Source organism: Notamacropus eugenii, chromosome 3 (genome assembly GCF_028372415.1).
Source record: "Notamacropus eugenii isolate mMacEug1 chromosome 3, mMacEug1.pri_v2, whole genome shotgun sequence".
NCBI classification, from domain to species: domain Eukaryota; kingdom Metazoa; phylum Chordata; class Mammalia; order Diprotodontia; family Macropodidae; genus Notamacropus; species Notamacropus eugenii.
The window spans coordinates 24,247,896-24,275,829 of NC_092874.1; the positions used below are offsets into that span (position 1 = coordinate 24,247,896).

A 27,934-nucleotide genomic window follows, 5' to 3' on the forward strand; every position below is an offset into this window, starting at 1 on the left:
AGGCTAGGCAGATGCCTCACCCCTCTGTGCTTTCTTTGTTTTACTCTGTAAGAGGAATATTGTCTTTTTTTCCTGTAGAGTGCAGGGGAAGTATTGGAGAGATCTTGACCTTTGCTTTTGGAGAATTTCTAATCAATTTGCTTTCTGGTTTAGAAAAGTATCAAGATCTAGAGAGAAAAGGAAAAGTCTGTAGAACAGACAGTCTTCATTATCATGGACCATTTGGGTCCCAGAGAAGTGATAATGGTGTCAGTAGAAGAATGGGGGATACAGATGAGGAAGCTGGGTTGTGCTCAGATGATTCTATCAATTGTTATTTCTTAAATATTTTTCTTTGTTACCAAGAAGAGTTTGGTGTCTTAGGGTGTGGGTACGGAGAAATGACTGTGGTTGAAAAGTAAAAAAGCAACAATAATCTTTGTTTATTAAAAAAAAACAACAACAACCTTTTTTTTCCATCCCTAGAGGCGCCTAGGGTTGGGGGGGGGGGAGGATAGGGGGACGTTCAGTGGATAGAGGATTGGGACAGAAGTCAGGAAGACCTGAGTTCAAATTTAGCCTCAGACACTTACTAACTGTGTGACCCTTAAAGTCACTTAACCTCTCTCTGCCTCGGTTTTCTTGTTTGTAAAATGGTGATGATAATAGTACCTGCCTCTCAGGGTTTTGTGAGGATTAAATGAGATGAACAGTGCCTGACATATCGTAGGTGCTATTGTAAATGCTCGTCCCCTCCCTCCATCCCATTCAGGATTGTTCATGGATTTTTTTTTAAAGATAATAGAGGACTTTGATAAATCTGTCATCAAATCTATGGGGGCATATATACTCTTTTATGATGCACCTGGCAGCCTAGCCATGCCTTCTTATCTAATGGAATTTATGCCAGTCTTCTTATAAATTCTCCATAAGGGATCTACTCAATGTGTGTGCTTGAGAGGAAGGGGAGAGAAGACATAGCAGGTAGGAAGAGCTATTGTGGCAGGGAAGTTCCTTTAAATTTCTTGACATTTCATGGATGTTAGTGGATCACAGAATTTCAGGTAAAAGGAATCTCACTCTTCATCTGACCTAACACATATCCCCACTATAGCACCCCAGACTGGGGTATATTCACCACTGCTAGAAGACCTCCAGTGAGGAAGAATCCACTACCTCATTCAGGAATAGGTCCAATTGTTAGGAAGGCTTCCTTGACTTTAAATCTAAAATTTCTCCCTTTACATCTTCTACTATTAATTCTGCCCTCTGGGGTCAGACAAAACAAATTTAATCTCTCTTCCACATTCAAATGACTCTTTTGATCCCATATGGACTTTGTGACCCTGATACTATATGACTATGTGCCATAGAATGTCACAATCTCTGAAGAATTCAAGCTAAAGGCTTGGAGAATATGGACAAGTGACTCCTATCTTTTAACTTCCATGTATTCCAGGCCAGAGGTGCCAATATGTGCTGCTGGCAGAACCAGTTTAGAATGTAATTGGGAAATATTTAACAAAATAAAAACACAATAGAACACAGATAACGTTATTTTTTTTTCTAAGTAAATACACAATTGAGTTTGATACAAAAGCCCTAGGCAATAAGAAAGGATACTAACCTGCATAGGTACAGGGAGTTTCCTCACCTGGGAGTCCCCTATATCAATAAAATCACAGATCTAGTTCTTCTACCTGTCCCTAGTATCATAGCAGCTTTTTAAGTACTTGAAGACAGCTATCCTATCTGCCATCTCCTTCCTCTGAATCTTCTCTTTTCAGGCTAATCATCCTCAGTTCCCTCATTCAACCTATCATGATGTGCCCTTCCTTATTCTAATGTCCCTTCTCTGGATAGTCTTGAGCTTATCCATGTGTTTCCTAAAATGTGACTCTTAGAACTGGACACCTTACCACACATAGGATCTGGCCAAGCAAGAGACAAACCCAGCTGGTGCTTCCTTATTCCTGGGAGCAGCCCAGGAATGCCAAGACGACATTAGCTCTGCTGGACAGCTCATAGCCTGTCCATTGTTTATCCCTTACTCTCACCGCATGACCAATGCACCTTCTTTGTGGGTAATAAATCTCCCCAGTGACATCCTTCCTATGTTTTTTCACTCCTGCACCATTCTTTGCTGGTCATGGGCGATGTGTTGTATCTTCTCTGTGCCCACCCTTGCCCTTTGGGTGACACACAGCTTGAATTCTTCAGAGATGGTGACATTCTATGACTCATAGCCATGTTGCACCAGCGACTGAAATAAAGCAATTTCACTTCCACAACTCTATTTTTCTTTTTTCCAAGAATTTAATTTAGGAAGACCTCAGGAATCTTTGAGTGACTCTATAGCTTGCTAAGAACATTGTGCATTTGAGATATTCCATTTTGGGGGATGTACAATGTGTGAAACTTCTTGGCTTTGATTATTCCATATGGACTAAATGCCATAAGAGTGTGAGAGGTGGTATGAGTGCAAAGAATGTCCTCATCGTTAGATCAACACCGTTCTGTTCAAGACACCATAGTCATCACTGGGCTATTTAGGAGAAGACACAGCCCCTGCCTATCCAGGACTCAAAAGTCTGCTAACTAGATGAGAAATGAGCAAATAAATATTAATCGATGAACAAATGAATGAAAAAGCATTTATTATAGTTACTATGTGCCTGGCACTGAGAATGCAAACAGAAAAGGAACACAGTCCCTCTTCTCAAGAAGTTCCAACTGCAAAGCAGATGTAAGGTCCCTGTGGTTCCAAGCATGCAGGTAGAGGGCACATGGCAAGGCTCAAGAAGCCTTAAAGTGCACTGGCATGGTGCACAACAAAGCAATGTTGTAATCATGATCAACTGGGAACGCCTTGGCTACTCTGATCAATATGATGATCCATGACAATTCCAAAGGACTCATGATGAACAAATACTGTCCGTTGTCAGAGAGAGAAGTGATGAACTTTGAGTGAAAATTGAAGTATAATTTCTCACTTTCTTTATCATTCTTGCTTTTCTTAGATATGTGGCTAATATAGACAATTGTCTTACATGCTTTCACATATGCAATTGATATGTTGCTTGCCCTCTCAGTGGATGGGGGAAAGGCTAGGAGGGAAGGAGAGAATTTAGAACTCAAAATTTAAAAAGAAAAGAATGTTTAAAATAAGTAATGTTTTTTAAATGATTTTTAAAGTGCATTGGCATGTCAGCTAGCAATTACTGGAGACCTGGAGGGCGTAGTGGCTGGGTATCTGGTAGGATCCTCTTAGTCTTCAAGTCAGATGTTGACCTCAGAGCCCCTGCATTGTCAGGAGGCTAGAGATGATGGAGTGGAAGGCAGTCGGAAGTGCCTGCTTCCCACTAGGCCACCTGAGGGGAGGTCTGGGCTAGTGGGCACGCAGGCAAGCTAAGTTGGGAGATGGGCTGTTATTAGCAGGTGCCATACACCAGATTAGTGGTATAGACAATACATGCTTTAAGAGTTGAAAAGATATAGAAATCACTATAGTATAGACCAGTAGAAGAAGGCATCACAGAGAAATTGGGACTTGAATTGGGCCTTAAAAAGTAAGGATTAGGAAGGAGGAGAAGGGCATTCTTGGAATGATGAAAGGTGTGGAAGTAGTAATATTTCATAGTATGTTCAGTGAACAGTAAGTATACCAGCTTGACTAGAATGAATGAGTTTGTAAAGAATAGGAATAATTAGGTTCTGGCCAGAATATGGAAAGCCCAGTGAACTTTGTTCAAAAGAGACAGCACAGTAACGTAAAAAGAACAATAAATTTGGAGTTCAAAGCCCTGGTTTCAAATCCTAGCTTCATCTCTAACTAGCTAGGGGAGTCATCCAACTTCCCCAAGACTCAGTTTCTTTATTTGCAAAATGGAATGGTTTGATTCAAGGAACTCAAATGAATATAGTGTCTTTTACAAGAAATCATTAAGGAGGGAGGCCTTGTCCAAAGTATCAGGTGTTGGTGAGAGGTCAAGAAGAGAGTCAATAAGACTGAGAAAAAAATGTTGGATTTGGTGGTAAGAATGTATAGTGACCTTTCAGTAAAATAGTTAAGAAATTCATCAGAATTAAAGGGAGGTAAGAAGTTAGGGGGGAGTAGAAAAATGAAGTATAGACTTTGTATTTGAGAGGCTCGGTAGAGAAAGAAGAGAGAGAAATGACCTCTCACCTTCTGAATCAAGAATAATTAAAAACAAAAATGATATGATGAAATATACGAAAAGTTAGAGCAGATCAGTTAGGAAGGTAGAGAAATCATCCACAAGGGGCTTAAGTTTTCTTTTTTCAGGATCAGACATTTTTCTCCCAATACAATAAGCATGGGTTTTGTTTGTTGTGTATTTGTTTTTGCATGGATGTCATCCATGATCAGGAAGCTGTGTGGTGCAGCACATAGAATGCCAGGTTTGGATGCAAGAAGACTCCTTTTCCAGAGTTCAAATATGGTCTCAGACATTTATTAGCTGTGTGACCCTGGGCAAATAACTTAATCCTATTGGTCTCAGTTTCCTCATCTGCAGAAATGAGATGGAGAAGGAGATGGTGAATCCCAACAGTATCTCTGCAAGAAACCATCAAATGAACTCATGAAGAGTTGGACAAGACTGAAAAATGACTGAACAACATCCCTGATCCTCTCATTGTGGGATTGGGAAGAAAATGGATATTGTGCCCTTTGCCTTGCCACTGATAAACTGTAGAGTGTGTATAAAAAAATAGAGAGCTGAACTTGAACTCATTCAAGCTCTGCCTCATCCATACACTGTGTGACCTGGGAGAAGTCACCTTGACCTCTCAGTGCCTGACACAACTCTTTAAAGATGAGGAATTGCACAGCAGTTGTTGAAGTGAATTGATAAAAGGAGTTCCCTTACAGGAACGTTTCTACATCAACAAAATCACAGATTTGAATGAAACGTACATAGAGGGCACAGAGCTTTCTCAAATTAAAAGTCATCAGATCCAATGCCCATTGGAATTTTTCTGGTACATTGGTGACCTCAGTTCCCTTTGGGTCTTTCAAAATAGCAGCCTTCAAGCCTTGTCAGCTGGTCATCTGAAGATTCACTGTCATGCTCTTGATCATGAGGTCTTTTACAAAGTGCAATAGCTCAGCTGTGTGGATTACACACACTGATCAGTTTCTTTTGAGGATTCAGGAAGCCTTGATTCAGCACTCACGGTGTGTAAAGCACGATGCTAAAGGATGGAGACTTTACAAAAATGCAGAAAACAGTCTCTGCCTTCATGGAGCTTATACTATAAGGCAATTACACTCTAATGCATGTAACTAAGTAGGTGTGTACAAGGTACAGAGTCAATGGAACCCAGAACACTCACATTTTTGCTCATTCTTTGGCAATGAATAAAAATGATTCTTAAAAGAGTTTATCCTGAGCAGGTGAATGATTTCTTTCCTTTCCCTTTACCAACAGGACCTTCTTAAAAGATGCTACTCTGCAAAGGCATCTTACCTGTTCCAACAAGATAAATTCTATGATGTCAGCTATGACACAGGAGACAAGTCAATCCAGTGCAGCCGCCGACCTGATGCCTTCAAGTTCTGGATGACTTGGAAGGCCCTAGGGACACTGGGCCTTGAAGAAAGAGTGAATCGGGCTCTTGCACTAGCGAGGTATGTACATGTGCATATTTGTGTAGATGTTCTTGTCAAAGATTGTAATTTGGTGGTAGTCAAGGACAAGCAGAGGAGCAGAGAGGCCTCCTGGCAGCCCCTTGGCATCCCAGAGAGAGTGCTGGGTCTGGGGTCTGGAAGACCTGAGCTTAAATCCTGCCTCACACAGGTAGTAAGTATCAAGTCAGTGAATCATTCTGTACTTCACTTTATCTATAAAATAAGATAGTTGAATTTGGTGATTTTGAAGGTCTCTTCCAGCTCTAAAGCCATGATCCAGTGAATGTCAAGAGGCCGACTTGAAAAGTTCTGGCCACGTTTGGGCTCTCCAGTACTTACGACTGCCCCTTTATTGCTGCTGCTAGCTAATGTGCTCTCTCCCTCTTTCCTCTCTCTCTTCCTCCCTCTCTTCCTCCTGTCTTCTTTCCTCCCTTTCTCTCTCTCTCTCTCCATCTCTCTCTGTTTCTGTGTCTCTTTTCTCTGTTTTTCTTCTGTCTTTCTCTTTGTCTGTCTCTCAGTCTCTGTCTCTCCTCATCTCTGTCTTTGTCTTTGTATGTCTGTCTCTCTGTCTACATCTCTCCGCCTTTCTCCTCTTTTACTTTCTCCCTCTGTCTCTCTCTTTCTCTGTTTCTGTTTCTCTCTGTGTGTCTATCTCTCTGTCTCTGTCCATCTGTCTCCTTTTATCTCTATTTCCCTCTGTCTATCTCTCTTTCTGTCTCTTTCTCTTTTCTATCTGTCTTTCTGTGTGCGTGTGTCTGTCAGTCTCCATCTCTTTCTGTCTCTGTGTCTGTCTCTGTGTCTGTCTCTCTTTCTCTCTCCCCTTCCCTCTATCCCTCTGTCCCTCTGTCTCTCTCCCCTTCCCTCATCTTGACCTTCACTCTCTGCCAAATCTGTCTGTTTCCTTTTCAAGCCAAGTCCAGGGAAGCAGCTCTTGTCTGAAGTAGGCAGGACTTAACCAGTTGTCCTTAGTAGATTATACAAGCCCCCAAGGCAGTGTGCCCTCAACACCCAGCATGAAGCAGGTGGCAACAAAGTCCTAAATGACTTTTCCATAATGGTTTTCATTCCTAGTATAAGAACATGTCCTCTAGATCAGAATCAATTAGCCATTAGATAGATAGCCACAATAGATAGATTTTTTTTTTTTTTGGCCTTAAAGTGAGTTCAAATCCTTCCTCAGGCATTTACTAGCTGTTTGACCCTGGGCAAATCACTGAACTTTTCTTTCATTTTCCTCTTCTATAAAATAAGAGAGTTATACTCAAGGCCTCTCAGTTCTCCAACTCTAAAGTTATGATCCTGTGGTAAGATAGGGGAGATTTGGTGAAGCAGAAGTCATACTAAAAAAAATCTGGAGTCTTCAGTGGACTGCAAGCTTAGTATGAATCTTCAGTGTGATGTGAAAATCACAAAATCTCATGTGATTTGGGGCTTTCATGAAGAGGGGTGACGCACAGAGGATTCTGGGAAAATGGCAGAGCAGGTCAGAAAATTCCAAGCTCTCAAGATTTTCTTCCACAAAGGAGATAAAATAACACCTCTGGGTGAACATAGATCATAAAAACAAATAAAAGTAGGGGCCAAATAGGAGTCCTCCTGGGACAATTGGAGAACTGAAGAAAAAATCCCAGAATGAGATTTCTTCCCTGCAAAGGCTAAGATCTGCTTAAACAACAAGTGGCAAGCCCTGGGGATAGTTGGGCTGGGAGGATGCTTCAGCCCCAGCCACAGGAACTTTTACCCTGGGACAGTGAGGGGAGTTGGGCATCTCCCCAAGGGAAGATCTAGGGAATCTCTGCTGATGAGGAACTCCAGACCCAGCTGTGCTGTGAAGAGTGGTGGGGGTGAGGGGTGGGAGAAGGATCCAGTCCATGAGTAATGAATGCAGAAGCAGTGGGGTGGGACGCTGATGCCTATGGGCATTTACAGGAGGCTAGAGGTCTTGGTTTGAGTTCAGAGTCAGAGGGGAGAACTGAAGAGGCCAGAAGCACCATCCCCCCATACCCCAAGGCTAGAGGTGATTTTTAAAAACTAAATTACTACCAAAAAGGCACAGGCAAAGCACATAGAGAGCTACTATGGGAATAGAGAAGATGGGGGTTCACCTTTAGAGGAGGATACTGAAACAAAGAAACTGACTTCTACCCCAAAGAATAATGTCAAATGGTCACCTGCCAAAAAAGAATTCATTAAAGAACTTTAAAAAGACTTTAAAAACCAAATGAGAGAAATTGAGAAAAAATTAAAAAGAATAAGAATAATATAAGAAAAGCAAGAAGATTGTGACAATAAAGCCAACCAATTAGAAAAGGAGATCTAGAATCTTAAGGAAGAAAATGACTCCTTGAAAATCAGAATTGGGCAAGGGGAAGCCAATGAAGTTATAAGAGATGAAGAAATTAAAAAAAATACATAAAGAATGAAAAAATAAAAGAGAATGTGAAACATCTCATAAGAAAAATAATGGATCTAAAGAACAGATCAAGAAGAGAAAACGATAATTAGACAACCTGAAAATTCTGAGTAAAAAAAGAATCTTGATATAATAATACAAGAAATAATTAAAGAAAATTGCCCTGAAGCATTAGAACAGGAGGGGAAAGTAGAAATAGAAAAATCCATGAATCACCACCTGACCTACAAGCAAAACTCACAGGAATAATATAAATTCCCCAAAGCCCAAATCAAGGATAAGATATTATGAGCAACAAGAAAAAAAAATTTACATATGATGACACCACAATTAGAATCACACAAGACCTAGCTTAGGTAACATTAAAAGATCACATCTTGGAACACTATATACCAAAGAGCAAAAGAACTGGGGCCTCTGGCTGAAAATATCTTATGCGGAAAAGCTAAGCACAGTTTTGAATGAAAAAAAAAAGCAGACATTTGATCAACCATAAGACTTTTAGGATTCTGTTAAAAAAAAAAAAAACAAACAACGCTCTGAATTTGATAGAAGATTTGACATGCAAGAGCCAAGAGAAACATAAGGTACATAGCAATGACCAATTACAAAGGACTAAGTAAGGACAGAATGTTTACTTTTTATGTATGGAAAATGTAAAATCCATGTCTAAGATTGTTTCAAGTAATTAGGTAGCTTATAAGAAAGATTGGGGTAGATCTGAGATAATATGACTTCAAAAAAGTAAAACCATTCAAGAACAGTTAAAAGAGTAATTATCTTAAACAAATTATGTGCAAGAGGAAAAACCAATACAGAGGAATTAGATGGGGAGGGGTGGCTGTTAGTTCTGGAAACCTACTTTCTTCAGGAATGGGTTTAAGAGAGGAAAATACATACATATCTAGAAGAGCATACAAGTCTTCTAAATTTAGAAAGAAAAAACTCTAAGAGGATAGGGATCTTTAGAGGGGAGGGCAAGCAAACAGGTTAAAAAGGGGATATAGAAAGGATTTAAAGGAATGGGAGAATAAGAGAGGGAACTTTAGAGGGGAGGGGAATGGAATAAGTCAAAGGAGTGTACAAAAGGGTGTTTAGATTTGGAGAACAGGTGGATAAGGGAGGGATTACTGGAGTGGGGGTAGGTTAAGTAATGAGGGTGAGATAGCAGGTAGAGGTAAAGTAGAGGAGTTAGGAGACATAGGAAAAAAGAGATGCAAACATAAAAACACGAACAGAAGTAGAATAACTCTGGGAACGTATGTGTTTCATATGTATGTATGTGTATAAATATATATGCATGTATGTGTATGTCAATATAAATATATTCATGCTCAGTTGTAGCCTTGTGATGGTGGGTAGCGGGGAGGAAGGGGAAAAAAGAACAAAATGCAAAGTGCATAGCAGAGGACGAAAGAAAACCTACAAGGAAGCAAAGGTGGACAGCTTTCAACTTAATGCATAGTATTTAATATGTAGGCTTTTTTGAAATGAGAAGTTATTGCTATATACTCTGAATCCTTTCCTATGTTCTTCTGTGAACATGACGGTTTTTTTTCTTTTCTTATTTTATATTTAAGGGGGTAGCAAGATGGCTTAGTGGGTAGGGCACCAACACTGGAGGCAGGAGGACCCTGAGTTCAAAACTGGCCTCAGACATTTAACACTTATTATCTCTGTGACCCTGGGCAAGTCACTTAACCTCAACTGCCTCACCAAAAGAAAAGTGGGGAGGTAAAGCTGCCAGTACTAGGGACGTTAGAGTCCCCCCATACTCTAGTTACATTACCATCATCGGACCTTGCCTGGAGTCTCATGTTCAGTCCAGGGCATTACTGTTTAAGAAGGACATGTGTCTGTCTTAGGAGACAAGCTGAAGGAATGAGGCATGTTTGTCCTTGGGGTGAGAAGGAGGATGGAGCAGGATGATGACTGTCATGTGGAGGAGGGATCATGTTGGTTGTGTTTGATCCCAGAGGGGCAAATCAGGAGCAATGAATGGAAGCTGTAAGGAGGCAAATTTAGGTTTGATACAAGAAAAAAAACCTTCTTAATACTTAAGGTTGGCCAAAAGTGGAATGGTTTGTCTTAAGATTGGTGGTTCCCCCTTCCTGGAGGTCTTCGAGCAGAGGTTGGATGACCATGTGTCAGATGCATCATATTGATGTTTCCCTTCTGGGTTGAACTTTGGCTTGGCCACCCAAGTCCCTTCCAACTCTCAAATTTTCTAACTTATTTACTAATTTAGAGGGAATTTTTTTGCAAGGTTAAAATAGTCCAAACTCACTACAATGGGAGATGAGGTGAACTTTGCGATAGGATCATAGATTTGGGGTTGGAGGGAACCTTAAAGAACATGTCATCCAATGTCTTCATTGTACCAGTGGGGAAAAAAGAGATTCAGAGGGCTAATGATTTACCCAAGGTCACACAGCTATCAAATAGCAAAGCCCTGAAATCACCTGATTGCTAGATATAACACTCTTCCACTAGTGACAAATGACATAGCGGACAGAGTTGGGCCTAGAGTCAGGAAGATGAGTTCAAATCCAGCCGCAGATACTTACTAGCTGTGTGGCCCTAGGTAAATCACTTAGCCTCATGGTGCCTCAATTTCCTCATCTGTAAAAATGGGATAGTAATGCCACCTACCTCTCAGGGTGGTGAGGAGAATAAAATGAGATAACATTTATAGTGTTTTGTAAGCCTCAAAGTGCTATAAAAATGCTAGCTATAATAATATCATATAATTAATATGTTATTAATATACCATGCTGCTCTAGTCTCCATCTGTTATAGTTTCCCAAGGATTTTAATGACTAGACACTACATAAAATGCTATTCAGTGTCTGATCAGTTGTTTACCTGTTTTGAAACTTTGAACATGGCCCATCTTGACAGGAGGGGCATCAATGAGTCAGCAGTCATAAAAGTTTTCAAAGAGAACAGATTGCAGAAAGGAGTGTTTTAAGAGTTTCAGGGAGGCCATTTGCCTTACATATTTGAACTTATCATTTCTGGAACATCACTCACATGAGAGTTTTAAAATGCGAAAAAAAAGCTTCAGATCTGGATAGATGCTTCTGATGAGTTAGGAAGGATTCTGAAAATATCTCTGTATCAAGGAATACTGACCATAAATGGTATGTTGATGCTAGATTTTGGCCAACAGTAAAAATATCCTAGAAACTTACAGTTATGATCAATATCTTCCTTCCCATCCTGTCCCAGGGGATTCAAATATAACTGAGGCTGGCACTGGATTTGGAGTCACGTGCCTCACTCCACTACCAGCCACTTGTGTGGTCTTGGACAAATCACTTCACATATCTTGACCTCAGTCTACTTATCTGTAAAATGAAGGAGTTGGTCTAGAACTGGGTTTCTTAAACTTTTTCCACTCATGACCTCTTTCCATGTTTCTAGCTTTCTTCAGTGTTGTGTGGTGTGATGGCATGCACGGTGCAAAGTGCACAAGCTTTGTGTTCAGAACCAAGGCTGTAGTGGAATTGTGTGATGCCGGAGGGGCAAGCACAGCCAAATGTACCTCAGATTCATTTTGTGTTTGATTTTTAATTAACTTTTTAGTCATTGCACATTCAGAAATCTTTTACTTCTGCAAATGTTCTGTGACTAACAGTTTAAGAAACACTAGACTCTAGATAAGCCTCTGGGACTTTCCACTGCTAACTCTATGAGCCTCCATTTTTCTCTTGAATACTTCTGATTGAATGGGTAGTACCTCAGATACTTGGAGATAAATATATAATGATAATATTTATTTTAAAGTTCACATCTATCTCAGGTTGGTTTTATTGCTTTCAGTCAATATATGTTCAGATTTTCTGCTTGAGGTTAAATATGTATATACACAAAGGTGCACTTCTAAACATATATACATACACACAGAGTTAGGTAGAGATTAATAGACACTCCCGAGAGTGATTTCGTTGGTGTAGGGATTTTCATAGCATATTAGCAACCTACTTTATACTTACATAGTGTGTTGTGGTGGCTAGAGTACTATATTTGGAGCGGAGAAGACCTGAGTTCAAATTTTACTGCTGACATTTACTAGATGTGTGACCCCAGGCAACCCACTCCCCCTTTCTCAGACTCCTTTTCCTTAGCAGTAGAATGGGAATAGTAATAGTACCTACCTTACATGGCCATTGTCCGAATCAAACTAGATAATACACTTAAAGTGTTTTACAAATCTCACAGGGCTATATAGGGTGTCCCCCAAAGTCTTCACATGGTCCCATTCTGTCTGCACAACAGTTCTGTATATGAGGAGAATCAAGAATTAATAATCCCATTTTATAGGTAAGGAAAGTAAGCCTTGGGGTCTTGCCCTGGATCCACATGACCGCATAGAAAAGGTGCTAGGACTAGTACCCAGCTTTTCTTATTCCTTGCCCAAGACTCCTCCCCCTGGCCCCTACATGTTTCACTGAGTACAGCTGTGGGCTCTGTGACCTATGCATCGATTCTTGGAAAAGAATCTCCCCTTTTCCAAAGGCAAATTATAGCGAGCTACCTGCCTTAACCTTTCACGTAGCTGACATCTGACACCTCATTCCTAAAATGGGCCAGTGGCATACCATGGTGCCAATCCAAAGGGTACACAATCCTTTGTAGGAGTTTCTCTTCAGAGAGACATTAAATTACAGTCTTGGAAGGTGTGTCAGAGACTTCTTCCTTTCTGTATTCTGTTTTAATTCTTAACCTGCTCAGAAGGTTCACGGTCCCCCCTTCTAAGTAAGCTATAGATAGCTCTTCATTCTGGGGCCATCTTTTCTTCCATCCCAGTGTGTCCATTTGCACATGTAGCCAAGTGGGTGATTCCTCTGGGTGAGGGCATCCTTAATCACTAGAAATTGCTGTGTGATGGTAGATAAAAGTAATTTCCTTCCAGCCTCTTGGCTCAAGGTGAGCAGGTTCCCAGGATACAGAATAGAGAGATCCACAGTTTTGATAGTGAGGATTTACCTGGGCTCTTCTCTAAGTGAAAGTGACATTGTTTTTTCAGGAGACAGAACTGCCTTACCCAGGCAGCGTCTCAAGGATAAGGCATATTCCATGCGGTGAATGCTTGGCAGCTTCAGTGGGCATTAGCGGCGTCATGTCATGAGCTGTCAGTTTCCCTGGGCACTGCGCCAGGCTCCTTAACTACTTGACCAGCTGTGCCTTCTTTCTTCCTGATAGGTTACAGTGGGGATTACGTGGATGCCTCAGTGATAATGTTTCAATGTTACTGAATTTAGACCTGGCTTAATTTGGGAACTAGCATCTTGACCTTATGATTTAAGGGACACATTTCTTTCCACTGGCAAGGTTTTATAATACTTATGCTGTGGGACTTTTTTTCTGTATGTATTATTTTTCATGAGGGACAATTTGTGTGGCTTTGAACAAGACTAGGGGTGCCTAACCTGAGAAGTGTGAGCATTTAAAACGTAATTTGATGACTGTCAGTGATTGGTTTCCTTTGTCCTTTGTAATTCCTTTGTGATTAATTGTATTTCATTTTAAGCATTTAAAAGCGTTGTTCTGAGAAAGGGTCACAAGCTTTGCCAGACGAGCAAGGGGGTCAGTAACACAAAACACATTAAGAATCCCCAGATCAGACTGATCTACCCCATTCATTTCAATATAACAAATGTTTAAAAATTTGCGTGCTGTGTACCATGTACAGGCCTACACACCAGCAACAAATACTAAGGCAAAAATGAAACCCTCCCTGACTTCAAGAAGTTTACATTTTACTGGGAGAATACCTGGTAAATGTTTGTGAGAGAAAGCCTCCCTACTTATTTTAGGAAATATCTTCCATAAGGAGTCCAGAACGGGAGCCCCAGATACTCTTTGGTTCAGATCACTAGCAAGATTTAGAGAAATTAGCTGAATTGGATGGATGTCTGACTTCTCCATCCAAGATGTGAGAAAGGTGGGATATGGACGGGACTTGTCATTAAATGATCTGGGGCAGAAATGTCAAACATACAACTTAAGGGCACACACTCCTCAGGGCAACCTGAACCTGATTAAAATATAATTGGGCCATATTTAACTATCTAAAGGAAAATACAAAAACAGAGAAATAGCATTAAAATAAAAAACGAAATCACTTTGTGCTCACAAGGATACTTATGTATGGTTTGGTCAATTTTACAAGGTTTGAATGCTACATGACCATGAGCGATGGTGACAATGAGAGGTGACACCATAGTGCCATAGGAAGAACTGAGTTCAAATCCAGCCTCAAATACTCATTAGTCGTATGATCCTGGGCAAGTCATTTAATCTGTTTGCCTCAGTTCTCTTGTCTGTAAAATGGGACAGATGATAGCACCTACCTCTCATGGGCTATTGTGAGGATCAAATGAGATAGTAAATATAAGGCTACATATAATATAAAGAACGTAATATATGGGAAATGCTGTATAAATTGTAGCTACTGATCACTTGCTAGCTCCCAATCCACTGCTGCTGATTCCTAATATAGGGGCCATTCCTTAGCCCCATACTACACTAATAGGTTCAAGAACTGGAAAGGACCTGGAAGATCATTTAACCCTGTTTTTACAGAATCTGTGACAATGAGCTTTGCTAGGTGAGTGTGGAATCAGATGAAACGGATGGCTCGTGGGCGCTTGTTGCTCAGTCGTGTCTGACTCTGTGACCCCGTGGACCATATATAGCACACCACTGTTGTCCATGGGATTTTCTTGACAAAGACACTGGAATGGCTTGCCATTTAAGACACTGGAGTAGTTTGCTGTTTCTTTCTCCAATGTATTAAGACAGAGTTGAAGTGACTTGCTCAGGGTCACGCAACTAGTATCTGAGGTGGGATCTGAATCCAAGTGAACTCAAAGTTCACTGTTGTTCCCACTGCTTTTGGCATTCTTTCCACTATATTATGCTGGCTCTATTTCAATGGGGAAGAAAACTGAGAACCCCACAGGCTGGAAAATGCCACTTCTGCTTGACACAAGACAGAGAATTGTGCTTGCTGGGTTTCAGCAGGGGAAGAAAAACAAAGGTATTCTGCCATGTTTGCAGCTACCCATTGGGGAGGCTGGCCTGCTGCGGAATGTCTCAGCAATCAGGCTAAATGGGTATTCACCATAGGGTGATTTTAAAAGCAGCACACTGAAGAATCATGCGCATCCATCTTTATGGCAACAGCAAACAACTCAGCAGCTCTCCTTGGTGCTGGCCCCCAGGGGGCCATTTATCTGTTCCCCAGGCCCACAGTCTCCAGCAGTGGAATGCATTCTGTTCACTCACATGGAGACTGGGGCACTTATTGTTGCCAGTGAGGAAAAGGTTAGGTGGGACATGATGTGCTCTCATGGCAGGGGAGGGGTAGAAGCCTAGAGTAAATCACCCATGCTAAGGACACCTCTACCCAGGTGGGTATCTGTGATGAATCATGCAAGCCCATATCTGTCTGTACTAAAATTTTCAGGATAGGCTGAATACACATGGCAGGTTTCAGAAACCTGGAGTGGTTCAGGGCACCCAAGAGTATCCTTTAGTGAAAATGACGAAGAATGCTGGAGAGGGCAGGGGAGGAGAGGTGTTGGAGTGGTTGTGGGCAGACTTGGGAAGCCAAGGCAATAGGAAAAGGCAAGGCCAGTTCATGAAGTGATAGAAGACAGGAAACTCAAAGTCCCATAGAACAGTGGGAGAAAGTCTTAAAGATCCCCCAGGTCATGGGTTCTTGATCTTTTTTCTGTATCGTGGACTTTCTGCCAGTCTAGTAAAACTTATGGACCAGTTTCTCAGAATGTTTTAAAAGAATAAAACAAAGTACAGAGGATCATTAAAGAAACTAAAAGTCAATGGAAATAAAGGTATAATCTTTTCCTCTGTGGACCCCAGGTAAAGAACTCTTGATCTATCCCTTTATTTTACAGATGTGAGAGATAAAGTGATATCTACATGGCAAGCAACAGAACCCAGTTTCAATCCAAATAGTATTGCCTCATTTGGGGATGATTCTCTAGGATCCCCTTTAATCAATATTAAATGTCAACTGTCCTAGGATGATACTGAAGACAGAGTAGGACTTTTCTATCTTGTCATTGAATTTTAGAGCTGGAAAAGAATTTTGAGACCCATGAGTCTGCCCCTCTCATTTTACAGAGCAGGGTGAGATTAGGAGATTTATCTGAGATTGGGCTAGTTATTGACAACCTAGACTCAATTCTAGGTCTTCTAGTGATATCAGGACTTCTTAAGTTCCAGGCTAGGACCTCAGCTATAGTTTCTGCTAATTTGTCCAAAGCAGCTTGGAGTGGGGTCCAGGAATTTGAAGCTGAATCTGCGGGGGAGACAGGAGATGCTTGGCTAGTCCATGGGTAGCATTGGGTGGATTCTTGGTATCCTACATCAAGGTTTAGGGGTCAGGGCAATGCCCCAGATTCACCAACTGTGTGGTAGTATAGAGTTGTACTTTCAATGGCCTGTCAGGCCATTCCTAATTCTGAAATTTTGATTTTATGATCTAAGATCCTCTGACTTGAAAGTGTCATAGGATGGAAATTTAATTTGCTCAAGGGAATATGATTTGCTAATTCTTATCTTGAACCCCACTTATCTCACTCACCTCGCCCCACCACTCAAATTATCTTCCCCATCTTAACTTGGAAAAATGTTTTACCTTCTCACTCACTTTCCAAGAAATCCAAGAATTGTTTGAGGTAGATACCGATGTATGTTTTCTAGAATAATGTATCTATCCATTAGTGAAGCAGTCTCCTGTAGTGGATAGAAGCCTGCATTTGAAATCAGCAAGATCTAGGCTCAAATCCCATCTCAGATACCAGTTGTTTGACACTGACATCTCTGGCCTCAGTTTCCTTATCTGCAAAATGAGATGGTCAGAATCAACAGCCTCTAAGGTTTCTTAAAGCTCTAAATCTAGGATTATGTGTACAGAAAAGACTCCGTGATCACAATTGTATCCTAAGCCTAAAATGTTCCTGGCTTTGGAGTTTCTCTTTCTGATACAATTTTGTTTTTTAATTACAGATACCTTGTGGAGGAAATTAAGAAAAGAGAAGGCTTCCGACTGCTTTTAGAGGTAAGTCAACACAGGCTTGTTGTGTTAGTGATTTTGTCAATCAGCAAGGATAAAGGTGGCAATTTTCTCATCTGTTATTCTTTGCTGGGGTTTTAGCTGGTGAAAATCAATCATTAGCTTAATTCAGAGAGTCCATTATGTTAATTTACTCTATTAGTGAATACTTTTCCTCTTTGTAGGATCTACTGAGAACACACACATGCTTTTAAGCAGTGAAAATCAAAGTGGTCACTAATAATTACCCAGGATTATGCAGAATAAATTACGACATGATGATATACAAATTGCTTATTGACTCCATGGGCTGCCCAAGCTGTAAAAATATGGAAAATCTGTTAGGATGCAAATCCTTAAGTGAATGGAAAATAATCCTTCTTCTTCCTCTTGCCTTTTAAAGGAGTAAACTATTTTCCCTTCCCATCCTCTCATATTTGAGCTACAGTAAAATAGAGATTCTTTTGTTGGCTCAGTTTAAGAAAAAAATCACAAAATACCTTCTTTTGTGTCTGAGCATGGGGGGTCAGCTGTGGAGTGGGGGAATAAGCCCTGGTCTCAGAGTCAGAAGCCTCATATTGGGGGTTCTGATCCTTCCAATCACTTACTAACTCCTCCAACCTCAGTTTCCATATCTGCAAAACAGGAGCAATAACAACTGTGCTCTACCACAAGTTTCTGGGAGGAAAGCATTCTATAAATGTGATGCCATTAAGGTTTTTTCTTGTTCCTGACCTGTGATTTCATCACTGTAAATACCTCCAAGCATGGAAACTCCCTCTACTGATACAATGAGTGCTGAAATTTGGAGTCAGAGCACATGAGTTTAGAGTCTGGCTCTGACATTTCCTATTTTTCTGACCTTGAGCCAATCAGTTAATCCCTCTGGGACTCAGTTTCCTCATCTGTAAAATGAAGAAGCCAAACTATATGGCCTCTGAGGTCCCTTACAGCTCCAAATCTGTGAGCCCCTAATCCAGATCAGCAATTCCTCCATGATCAGGAGTCTTAGAAAAATGCCTGAGAGCCTCAACAGCAGCCACAGTGATGACAAGAAGAGGTTAAGTGACTTAACGATTTATGCAGCCTTCAAAGCTAGCATGTCACAGAGGCACACTCTTCCTCCCTCAAAATTAGGATTAGAAGCAGGGTCAATCTACTACCTTGCCTGTCTCTCAGCTATTGCTACAATAATAATGCACAGAGTAGTAACTCTAGTAAACTGAGTAGACAAATTTTAAGATTGTCCCATGGAACATGAGATCCCTGAAGGCAGGTCTGCCTTTTTTTGGTCTCTGTGTGCCGTATCCCCAGGGATGTGCTGCAGCTGGGAGACACCGTTGTTAAATTTCCATTCTCATCTCCTAAGTCTTCCAGCCCTGCAAATCAAGGACTGATTTATTATTTTGTTGATTGTCTAAACTTAAAAAAAAAAGACAGAGAAATGTTAATGATTCAGATTACACTTAAAAATGGTTCATGAGTATGTTTTCTTTTTCAGAGAGCAGGTTCAACTTTTACCAACATACCCTTCCTTTACCTGTTCCTTGACTTAAAGCAGTTGTTACATTCAGTTAAACTGAAGATCAGAGTTCTAGCTGGGTCCTCTTGTGGGTAGTGCTTGTGGGAAACTTTGTTGCTTCATTGGTATCCACAATCTATCAAAAAGTCTCCTTCCTGTTGTGTTGGGTAGATTTTCACTGAATGGCAAGGAGAGGCTGTGGAGGACCAGAGTATGTTTTGAATGGTTGAATGATTTTTGCCCTGTGCTTTTCTAGAGTAAAGTGGACAGATAAAGTGAGTGGTTTGCTTTTCTCAGGGAAATGCATTTAGTGTAACTGAAAGTTGTTTTTCTTAGGAAAAAGGCTAATAGCTGTAATAGTTACTGTTTTCTAGGTTGTATTTAAGGCACTGAGGCTGACAATGTCAAGAGAAATATTGAAAACGCTGTCTGGAGTTGCTCTCAGTGTAGAGAGCAGACTACTAGAATTTTTTTCTTTTTCCTTTTTTTTACTGTCAGAAGCAAGAATAATGCATATTATCTTGACAGCAAAGGAAGTTATCATTTCAAAGGAAATGCTCATTATTCTCAGGCCCCTGAAAACCACATCGTTAATTTTCTGTGTTCAATTTGAGATTCTGAGCAGATCGCTTGGTAGGTGTTTTTCTCCTTACGCTGTCAGTCCCAGCCTTGTCTTTGAGCTCATGGTAGAGCCCTGGCTCTTTCCACTTGGGTTGCCTTTCTCCTTGTTTTCAAGAATAACCCAGTAGAATGTAAATCATTCAAAGGCAGAAGACATTTCCATTTTTGTCTTTGAGTCCCCAACAAGCTAATATCATGCCTGGCACACCATCACCATCATTGTCATCGTTGTTGTCATCGTCATCATCACTACAGCCACCATCATCATCATCACCACCACCATCACCATCATTATCATTATCACCGCCACCACCACTACCTTCATCATCATCATCGTCATAGATTTTATGAAGCACTTTAATGTTGGCGAAGTGCTTACAATTGTTTTCTCATTGGATCTTCACAACAACTCTGTAAAGGAGAGACTATTATCCCTATTTTACAGATTGAGAAACTGAGATTTAGAGAAGTGGAGTACACAGATAATCAGTGAATGAGACCAAATTTGAATTCAGGTTCATTACTTGATGCACTCTAGGTGTCATCTAGGTACCTTTAGATATATAATAAGCGTTCACTAAATATTTGTTGGCTAATGGATGATTTACTTTAGTTTATTGTTGTCATCAAGTCATTTCAGTCATGTCCAATTCTTTGTGACCCCATTTGGGGGTTTTCCTGGCAAAAATACTGGAATGGTTTGCCACTTCCTTTTCCAGCTCATTTTACAGATAAGAAAACTGAGTCAAACAGAGTTAAGTGACTTGCCGGAGGTCCCACAGCTAGTTAGTGTCTGAGTCTGTACTTGAACTCAGATCTTCCTGATAGAGGGTGCTATTTACTGTGTCACCTAGCTGCCTTCGATTTACTTTATATAAACATAAAAATATTATCTCCTTCAATAGAATGTAAGCTCTTTGAGATCAGGGACCATTTCATTTTTAATCTCTGGTGCTTAGCATAGTGCCTGGCAAACAGTAGGTACTTAATTCATGTTGAAGTAACTTAGAACCTTTTTTGTTAGAAGGACCTTAAATAGCATCTCTATAGTTAGAAGCAGGGTGTGCATGGAACAGACACTGGCCTTGGAATCAGAAGAACAGTTTTCAATCCTGCCTTGAGCTTGTACTTAACTGTGTGACTCTGGGCAAGTCACTTTGCCTCTCACTGGGATACAGAAGATTGATAATGCCTGTTGATCTCCATCTAGCAGTGGCCTTCAAACACTCAAATGAGATGAGGTACATGAAGCCTTCTTCAAATCTCAGAGTGCCATAAAATGACAGTGAGGATGATGAAGCTAAATAGTAATAATAAGGTCACTTTAGAAAGAGATGCAGCCAATAGGAAGGCTTAAATGTAAAGGCAACTCTGCAGAAACAGTCAAAAGAGTGTGTCAATTATTTTTCAGTTTGGCTTCTATATATTTGGTCTTCCCATCCATCTTCCTCTACTCTTTTAGCTAATTCATCAATTAAATGAACTAATGAAAATGGGCTGATAAGAACCAAATTATGGACTGGGTCTTATTTTAACACCTGTTCCAATTCCCTTCAAATCAATTCAGCATTTATTAAGTATCTACTAGATGTGATGGGGGTGTTAGCAGCACCCAGATGTTCAGATAATGTTCAGATAAGACAGAGCCCCTGCCCTCAAGGTGCTTCCAGTCTAGTGAAGGGAAAAGACAAAAAGAGAAGGTGATACACAATGGTGATAAGTGCCTTAGATAGTTGTAGAACATAGTGGCAATGTGAAGTCTGAATTTTGACGGTTCTCCATTACTCTGCTCAGTTTTCCTGCTTCTCTTCCTTCCTCAGCCCTGGGCTGTTCACTCTGGCTCTTGGATTCCCATCTTCTTTGCATTCTTGAGATCTTGCATCTCAAGGTCATCAGGTCTAGACCTGATCTCATCCTGCTATTATGGACTTTTGACAGCTGTCCCATATCCCATTGAGTGGCTCTGGCCACCTCATCCTCACCATTTCTAGCACTTCAGATATCATTACCCCTCCAAACCCAATCAAGAATCAACATCTCTTCTAATCCCATCATTCCCACTAAGCCAACACCCTTTAAATGATTTTACTCTAGTGGTCAATCCCCCTAACCTCTTCCTCTCTCCCAGATAGACCATCATCCAGCCAACAATTCTCTCTTGAAAGACTTTGCCAGATGCCTTACTAGATACATTGGTACCTCTAGTATTCTCCTTCTCTAACAGCCAAGAAACCCTATGAAATAATCCCAGAAATAAAGTTAGTTTGTCTGGGTTTGTTCCTAGTAAACCCATGCTGGCTAAACCTGAATGATCATTCACTTTGAAAGCCTTTCAACATTAGTTTCATCTCTTTTATCTAGAATAGATATATTATGTCTTATTTCTTCAAGGGGTCTGAACCTCTTTCATAGTTCTAAGAAGTCTGTCTGAATAGTATCTAAATGTTCCCAGTGTCTGAGTTGAGCCTAACAATACTTTAAACTTCTTGAACTAAAGGTCCTATATAAAATGTGATGGACAAAGAAAGCCAAAATCATATGTCTGGCTAGGGACTATAAGAAGGTGTTTATAGTGCCATTGGGGGCTATATGCTTGATAAACCAAAATCAAAACAAGAGGAATCTTCCTCCTGGAATGCAATGGGACTTGGGGGCAAGGATCTCCCCCCAGAGAGATTCAAGAATCAATACCGGGGACTTAGAGTCAGGAATCAGACATATAGTGAAAAAAAATGAGCAGGAATCTGAGGCAGAAGCTATTGAGTCACCTTAATTTGCACCCTAGCTATCCTTTGGTGCTGAAGGAATATATAGAGATGTGATTGTTAGACCATTGCTAGTGCATTGTGTTAGCAAAAGGGAAGGGAGCCATGGGATCAGAGAGGAACCGATGTTGTGTTGGTTTTCATAATGGGAAGAAAGGTGGATAATTCAGACTGTTGAGTGGCAGATCTCATATCAGTTCCTGATGGGAACAGAAAAACATAGTAAGTTTTATTAAAGGAGCAGTTTGCAAGAACTTAGAAAGGGATGAGAGGCCAGCATGGGCTCATTAAGAACAGGGAGTGCCAGGCCAGATCTTTTTCCCTTTCTGATAAATTTGTTCAACTAGCGCTGAGGCAGTCTGGTGAAGTGGATAGAAAGCTAGCCTAGAAACTTCAAAGACTTTGGTTCATGACTCGTCTCTGACACCTCTGACACATTGGCTGTATGACCCTGGACAAGTCACTTAACTTATCAATGTTCTAGGTAATTCAGTAAAAGTATAAATTGCGGAAAAGATCCTGACTTTTATTGATAGGTTTTTTTCTGTCTTAGGACTGTGTTTTTTGACTTTCTTTGTTTCCCCGGCACTCAAGAGGTGCCTGGCAGTGCTTAAACTTGTTGACTTGCAATAACTGATTCTACCAATGACATCACAAGGTCGTCCTCTCTATCACTAATAGACTAGAAGGAAATGCTATGAACACAACACATCTAGAGGTCAGCGAGGTGTCCGACAAAATCTCTCCCTACTGGGATTGATCTAGACTGAATGATTTTAGAGTTGGGTGCCTTTGGAACTGATTGAGGCCATGGAATGCTAATGAATGGATTAATATTGGCCTAAAGGGAGCTTTCTAGTGAAGTGCCCCAGGGCTCTGTCCTTGGCCTGTTTTTCTGTTCAGCATTTAAATCAATGACTTAGATTAAGGGATAGATGTATGCTTATCAAACTTGCTGGTGATGGGAAAGTCAGGAAAGTGTGAGAGGGATAACCACTACATTGAATCAGGGGATTAAATTCCCCCAAAGACTCCAATGGGTTATGCAAAGGGGAAAATGCAAAATCCCATATCTAAGGTTTTTTATTTTGATTTTTGTTTTTCAATCAATGGCACAAGTGAAGGATGAGAGAGATATGACTGGAAAGCAGTTCCTATGGGGGGAAAAGACCTATGGTTTTTAGTGGATTGTAAACTCAATGTAAATGAGCAGTGATAGTGGTCAAAAGGGCCAAGGAAATAGTTCTTCTATATTCTGGGCCCATCAGAACATAGTTGGAGAATTCTTTCCAGTTCTGAGTGATGTATTTAAGGAAGGAAATTGTCAAAGCAGAGTAGGTATGAAGGACGGTGAGCAGGGTGGTCAAGGGACCAGAAACTATCCCTTTAGAAAGAGTGCCCAATTAAAACACCTGGGAATATTTACACTGAAGAGAAGAAAAAAAGACTTGGAAAATAGGGATTCTTATAGCAATTGACTGGACACTATCTGATGTTCTTCTAAATCTGAGATTCTGGAATTCAAATCTTGATTTGGAAGTTTGTCAACCAGAAGAGGAATTAGGTTTGTCTTCATTAGGTATCAGATGAAGAAATGTACAAGAAAGCCAGTTTGGACACAATGTAAGGAACAACAACATCCTAGGACAGACTTCCAAATGTGGAAAGGGCTGCCATGAGGAGTAGTGAGTTGCCTGTCACTGGACATATTCAAGGAAACTGGATGGCTGCTTGGTGGGGAAGTTATAGATAGAATCCATGCTTTGGGTAAGATTTGTAGTAGGTCACTTGTAAAGTTCCTTCCAAAGATGCCAAGAAGCTTTGGTGGAGCTCAGTTGATACTAAAGTATTTTCTCCAGTAGTATTTCATATTCCTCCCTACCAAATTATCAAAAAGGATCAAAATATCCTCATAGTTACATCTCCTGACTCTGTACCCATATATTTACAGATAGTATATGCTTAATAAATGCTTCATTCTTCAGCTTCAGGGACCTTAAAGCTCATTGAATCTAGCCTCCTGATTTTACAGATAAGGAAACTGAGGCTAGCATAGGTCAGTAACTTAGCCATGGTGACAGAGTTTTCTATTGATTCTGGTGTCCTCTCAGCCCATCCTTTGTATCCTGTTCAGACTACAGTCACATCTATATCAGTTAAGGGTAAACACTGGAGCAGCATTCTTTTCAAAAAGATTTCTGGCTTTTCCTTTGTAACTGCCTGAGACAGGATTTGAACTCAGGTCTTCAGGACTTCAAGTCCACTGCTCTATCCACTACTTGCCCTGTGTTGTTTCTTTTAATAAATATTAGTTGAATTTAATTGAATTTACATGTAAAATGGGAATATTTGGTCACAAGAATTTTTGGCTTGTAATCATTCACAAACAAGAAATGTATTAAAACAGCTAAGGAAAGCATGTTTTTAAAACGAAGAGACACATTTATACCTCCTGTTGTAAAGCCTTGATAGGCAGTGAACAATGTGTACAGATTTGCCCTCTAGGTTAATGGAAACTCTGTATCTTATCTTCTTCCTCAGCCCGAGTTTGCTAACGTTTGCTTTTGGTACATTCCGCCAAGTTTAAGAACAATGCAGGAAGGACCTGAGTTCTGGGCAAAGCTGAATCTGGTGAGTGAATGGAATTTTGTTCATCATTTGTTCATCTGATGATTGGGCGGCCAGTGTGTGCTAGGCACTTGAAATAAACCTCCTTAAGACTCGATCTTTGTCCTCAGAGTGTTTCCATCTAAGTACACGAGACAACTGCACAGATCCGTTGTCAGGAAGGGATTGTAGCTGTAAGCATACTGAGGATAAACAAGCCCTGCAGAATGGAGAAGATGGCATAGGATTAGGAGGCACCTTTGTGGCTCTCCTACAGTTTGCTTTCAGTTTAAATTCATCTCTCTTCCCTAACATTCTAAGGGGAGAAACGGCAGGAACCCCAGAGTACATGCTTCTGCAACAGGTGATTAAGGTGTTGGAGGTAAATAGAAAGATTATGGACATTTAGGTGCATCAGGATTCAGAGGGCCTGGCATTGTAGATCAAACATTGCCCATTGAGTTACTACACTATACCATTTGGTCTTGAAGACTTACCTAGTCAGTATCCTTGCTGTGGGCTCTTCCCTACTCCTGGGGATTCCTAGTGGTAAAGTGAGAGGGCGTCTGGCAGCTTTTTCTCCTGCCTGTCCCCACTCATCAGTCCCCTAACCCTACCCACTAACCCTCTTAAATCTTTGAGGAAGTCTTAAAATTGTTCCTTATTGAGAAAATGTTGGGTACCTCATCTGCTTGTCGTTTTGGGAGAGGGGAGAAGGACCCCCAGTGATAGCTCTAAAGGGGAGCACTTAAGAGGAAAGAGGCATTGGCTTTCTTCTCATTGGAGGGTCTTCAAGCAAAGGTTGGATTACACTCTTTGAGAATGTCATGAAGGGGTCCCTGTTCAGGTGCTTTGTGCCTTCAACTCTGAGATTCTTTGATTACAATATCTAGGCTCCAAGATTTACCAGGCTCTGTACACATAATACTATCTCATTTGAGCCCTACAATAATCTCCCAAAGTAGGAGCTATTGTTATTCCCATTTTACAGATAAGGAACTAAGGCTAAGATTGTCACATGGCTGGTAAGTGTCTTGGTCAAATTGTGAACTTGGGTCTTCTTGACTCGAATTTCAGCACTCTGTGCACTATGGCGCCACCTTGTGGTCTATTGTGATCTTTGCGGCAGTGTTCCCTGATGACAACATATTGGCTATATCCAAGGATAGTCCCATTTGCAATGCTATATTTTACTCTGAAAATGTTACTCACATTCGAAAGTTTATCATTTTCATTATTTATACATGACTAATTAAGCTTCTTTCTCTTTAATATAATGGGCTTGGACATTATACAAATACTCTACTTACTATCAAAACGAGTGGCAGATGGTGAAACCAAAGAATGAGGAATGATATTCACTGAGTCCATGTCTAGACAGAGCGTTCATTACCTATTTCAGGCACTTAACACTGTCCTCGGGAGTTGTCTTGCATTATCGTCAGATAATGCAGGCAGAGAAGTGCTTAAGAATACATTTCTGATGGTAAGCAACCCATAAAAAGAAATCGGAATGGGAGGAAGGGAGAATTTAATCGTGATCTTTCTGCAAACATTTTTCACTTTGATGGAAAGCTGCTGACATTTCATGGGGGATGGGGGTGGAAATACTTTGAGCTAAGAGGAAAATCAGTGTTGCTTTTTTTTTTTGAACTAAGTAATATCCCACTGTTTAGAATTGTTAGAATCTAGTGAAAAGAAGTAGAGATTGTGCCATAAGTGATTTTGAAAAATAAGTAATCCTGCAAAGAAGTAATCTTGGATATTTCCATTTTCTATTAGATCTTTGATTTCATTGTTATAAGGAAGTTCCTGATGAGGGAACTCTCTCTACTGGTGCTGGTTGCTACTTTCTCTGCAGTTTATAATCTTGGAGAGTTGCCTAGAGCAGTGATATAAACTCAAGTAGAAAATGGAGCACTAAACTGTACTTAGGGATCCCTCTTGGCAGTGTATTGACTTAGAAAATCACATATTAACATTATCTATGTCTAATTATATCTGTTATTAATTTTGTTAAATATTTTTCAATTACTCAGACTAGCCTAGGATAGTGATTAGGTGCTGTGACTCTCCCAGGGTCACACAGTCAGTCTGTCAAGAATGCATGTTGGCTCCAAGGTCAACTTTCTGTTTCTTATTTCACACTGGCTCTTGTAGAAGACTAATACATAATAAAAATATAGAATAAAACTCCTATTAAAGTCAAATGTTGCTTAGCACGCCACAAGATTTTCTTCTTCTCAACCAGAACCTTTTAAAAAACAGATTAAAACCATTGATCCAATAACCATCAATTAAGCACCTATTATGAATGATGTTTTAGGGACTTGATGCACTGTATTATATACTCTTATATGCCAAGTATTTGCTCAGCTGAGGTCTTAAACCAAATGATGGCACAGTGGGCAAAATGTTAAACTCTAAAGTCAGGGAATTTGAGTTCAAATCCAGCCTCAGATGCTTACTAGCTGTATTACCCTGGGTAAGTCACTTAGACAAAGTCTGCTTCAGTTTTCTCCTCTGTAAGATGGGGATAAAAGTAGCATCATTGTGAGGATCAAATGACATAGCATATGTAAAGTGCTTTACAAGCCTTAAAAAGTGCTATATAAATCCTCAATAACCTACTCAAGTTATTTACTAAGTGTTATTCTCAATGAGAAGCTGTACTAGCTCTGTATGGGAAATACAGAGATGAAAAGATACAAGCTTTGGTCCCAAAGAGCTGACAGACCAGTAAAGAAGATGAGACATGTATGGAAATAAATACGTGGTGTCCCCAAAGCCTTAGTACAGTTTTAAGCTATTATAGCTATATTAAAATGATTTTACATATAGCTATATTAAAGCTTTACTAGCTGAAAACTACTTAGACTTTTGGGACACTGTAAACTACAAGGTAGGATTTGATTGGTGACAGAAGCAAGGTACAAAGTCCCACAAAAGTTCAAAGTGGGAAAAGGTTAGGCTTCCATTTCATTCGATTTAGCAAACATTTATTAAGTAATTAACTGTGGACCCGGCACAATACTAGGCACTGAGGATACAAACATATAAAGGAAGTAGTCTCTGCCCTCAAGGAGATGAAGAGAGAGAACATTCCAACCACTGAGGTATGAAGTTGGGCTTTGGGAATATCAATGCGGCAGTTGTATAGAATAAGGATGGAAGAAGGGAAATGGAAGACAGGAGACCATGTAAGAGGTTGTTGCATTGGTCCAGATGAGGGCCTGATTCAGGGTGGTAGCCATGTGAATGGAGAGAAGGGGATGGATATAAG

The 27,934-nt window shown here is 40.4% G+C and overlaps 1 protein-coding gene and 1 long non-coding RNA gene across 9 annotated transcripts in view; one reads left to right on the forward strand and one right to left on the reverse strand.

Moving 5' to 3' along the window:
- Positions 1-27,934, forward strand: part of GADL1 (glutamate decarboxylase like 1) — a 201,236-nt gene that overhangs the window by 103,296 nt on the left and 70,006 nt on the right. For all 3 annotated transcript variants that reach the window (XM_072651116.1, XM_072651117.1, XM_072651118.1), the window contains 3 exons: positions 5,433-5,632; positions 17,091-17,142; positions 24,586-24,675. In XM_072651116.1, coding sequence (XP_072507217.1) covers positions 5,433-5,632; positions 17,091-17,142; positions 24,586-24,675 — 342 coding nt within the window. The remainder of the gene's footprint in view (positions 1-5,432; positions 5,633-17,090; positions 17,143-24,585; positions 24,676-27,934) is intronic.
- LOC140532555 (uncharacterized) overlaps positions 1-27,934 on the reverse strand; it is a 79,570-nt gene that overhangs the window by 11,489 nt on the left and 40,147 nt on the right. Inside the window, exons 3-6 of one of the 6 annotated variants that reach the window (XR_011976578.1) lie at positions 18,677-18,854; positions 17,637-18,515; positions 17,385-17,455; positions 12,206-12,328 (exon numbers count right to left, since the gene is read on the reverse strand). The exons of 2 other annotated variants lie outside the window; for them this stretch is intronic. This is a non-coding gene — a long non-coding RNA (uncharacterized lncRNA). The remainder of the gene's footprint in view (positions 1-12,205; positions 12,329-17,384; positions 17,456-17,636; positions 18,516-18,676; positions 18,855-27,934) is intronic. 3 more of the 6 variants (XR_011976575.1, XR_011976576.1, XR_011976577.1) reach the window with 3 other exon arrangements.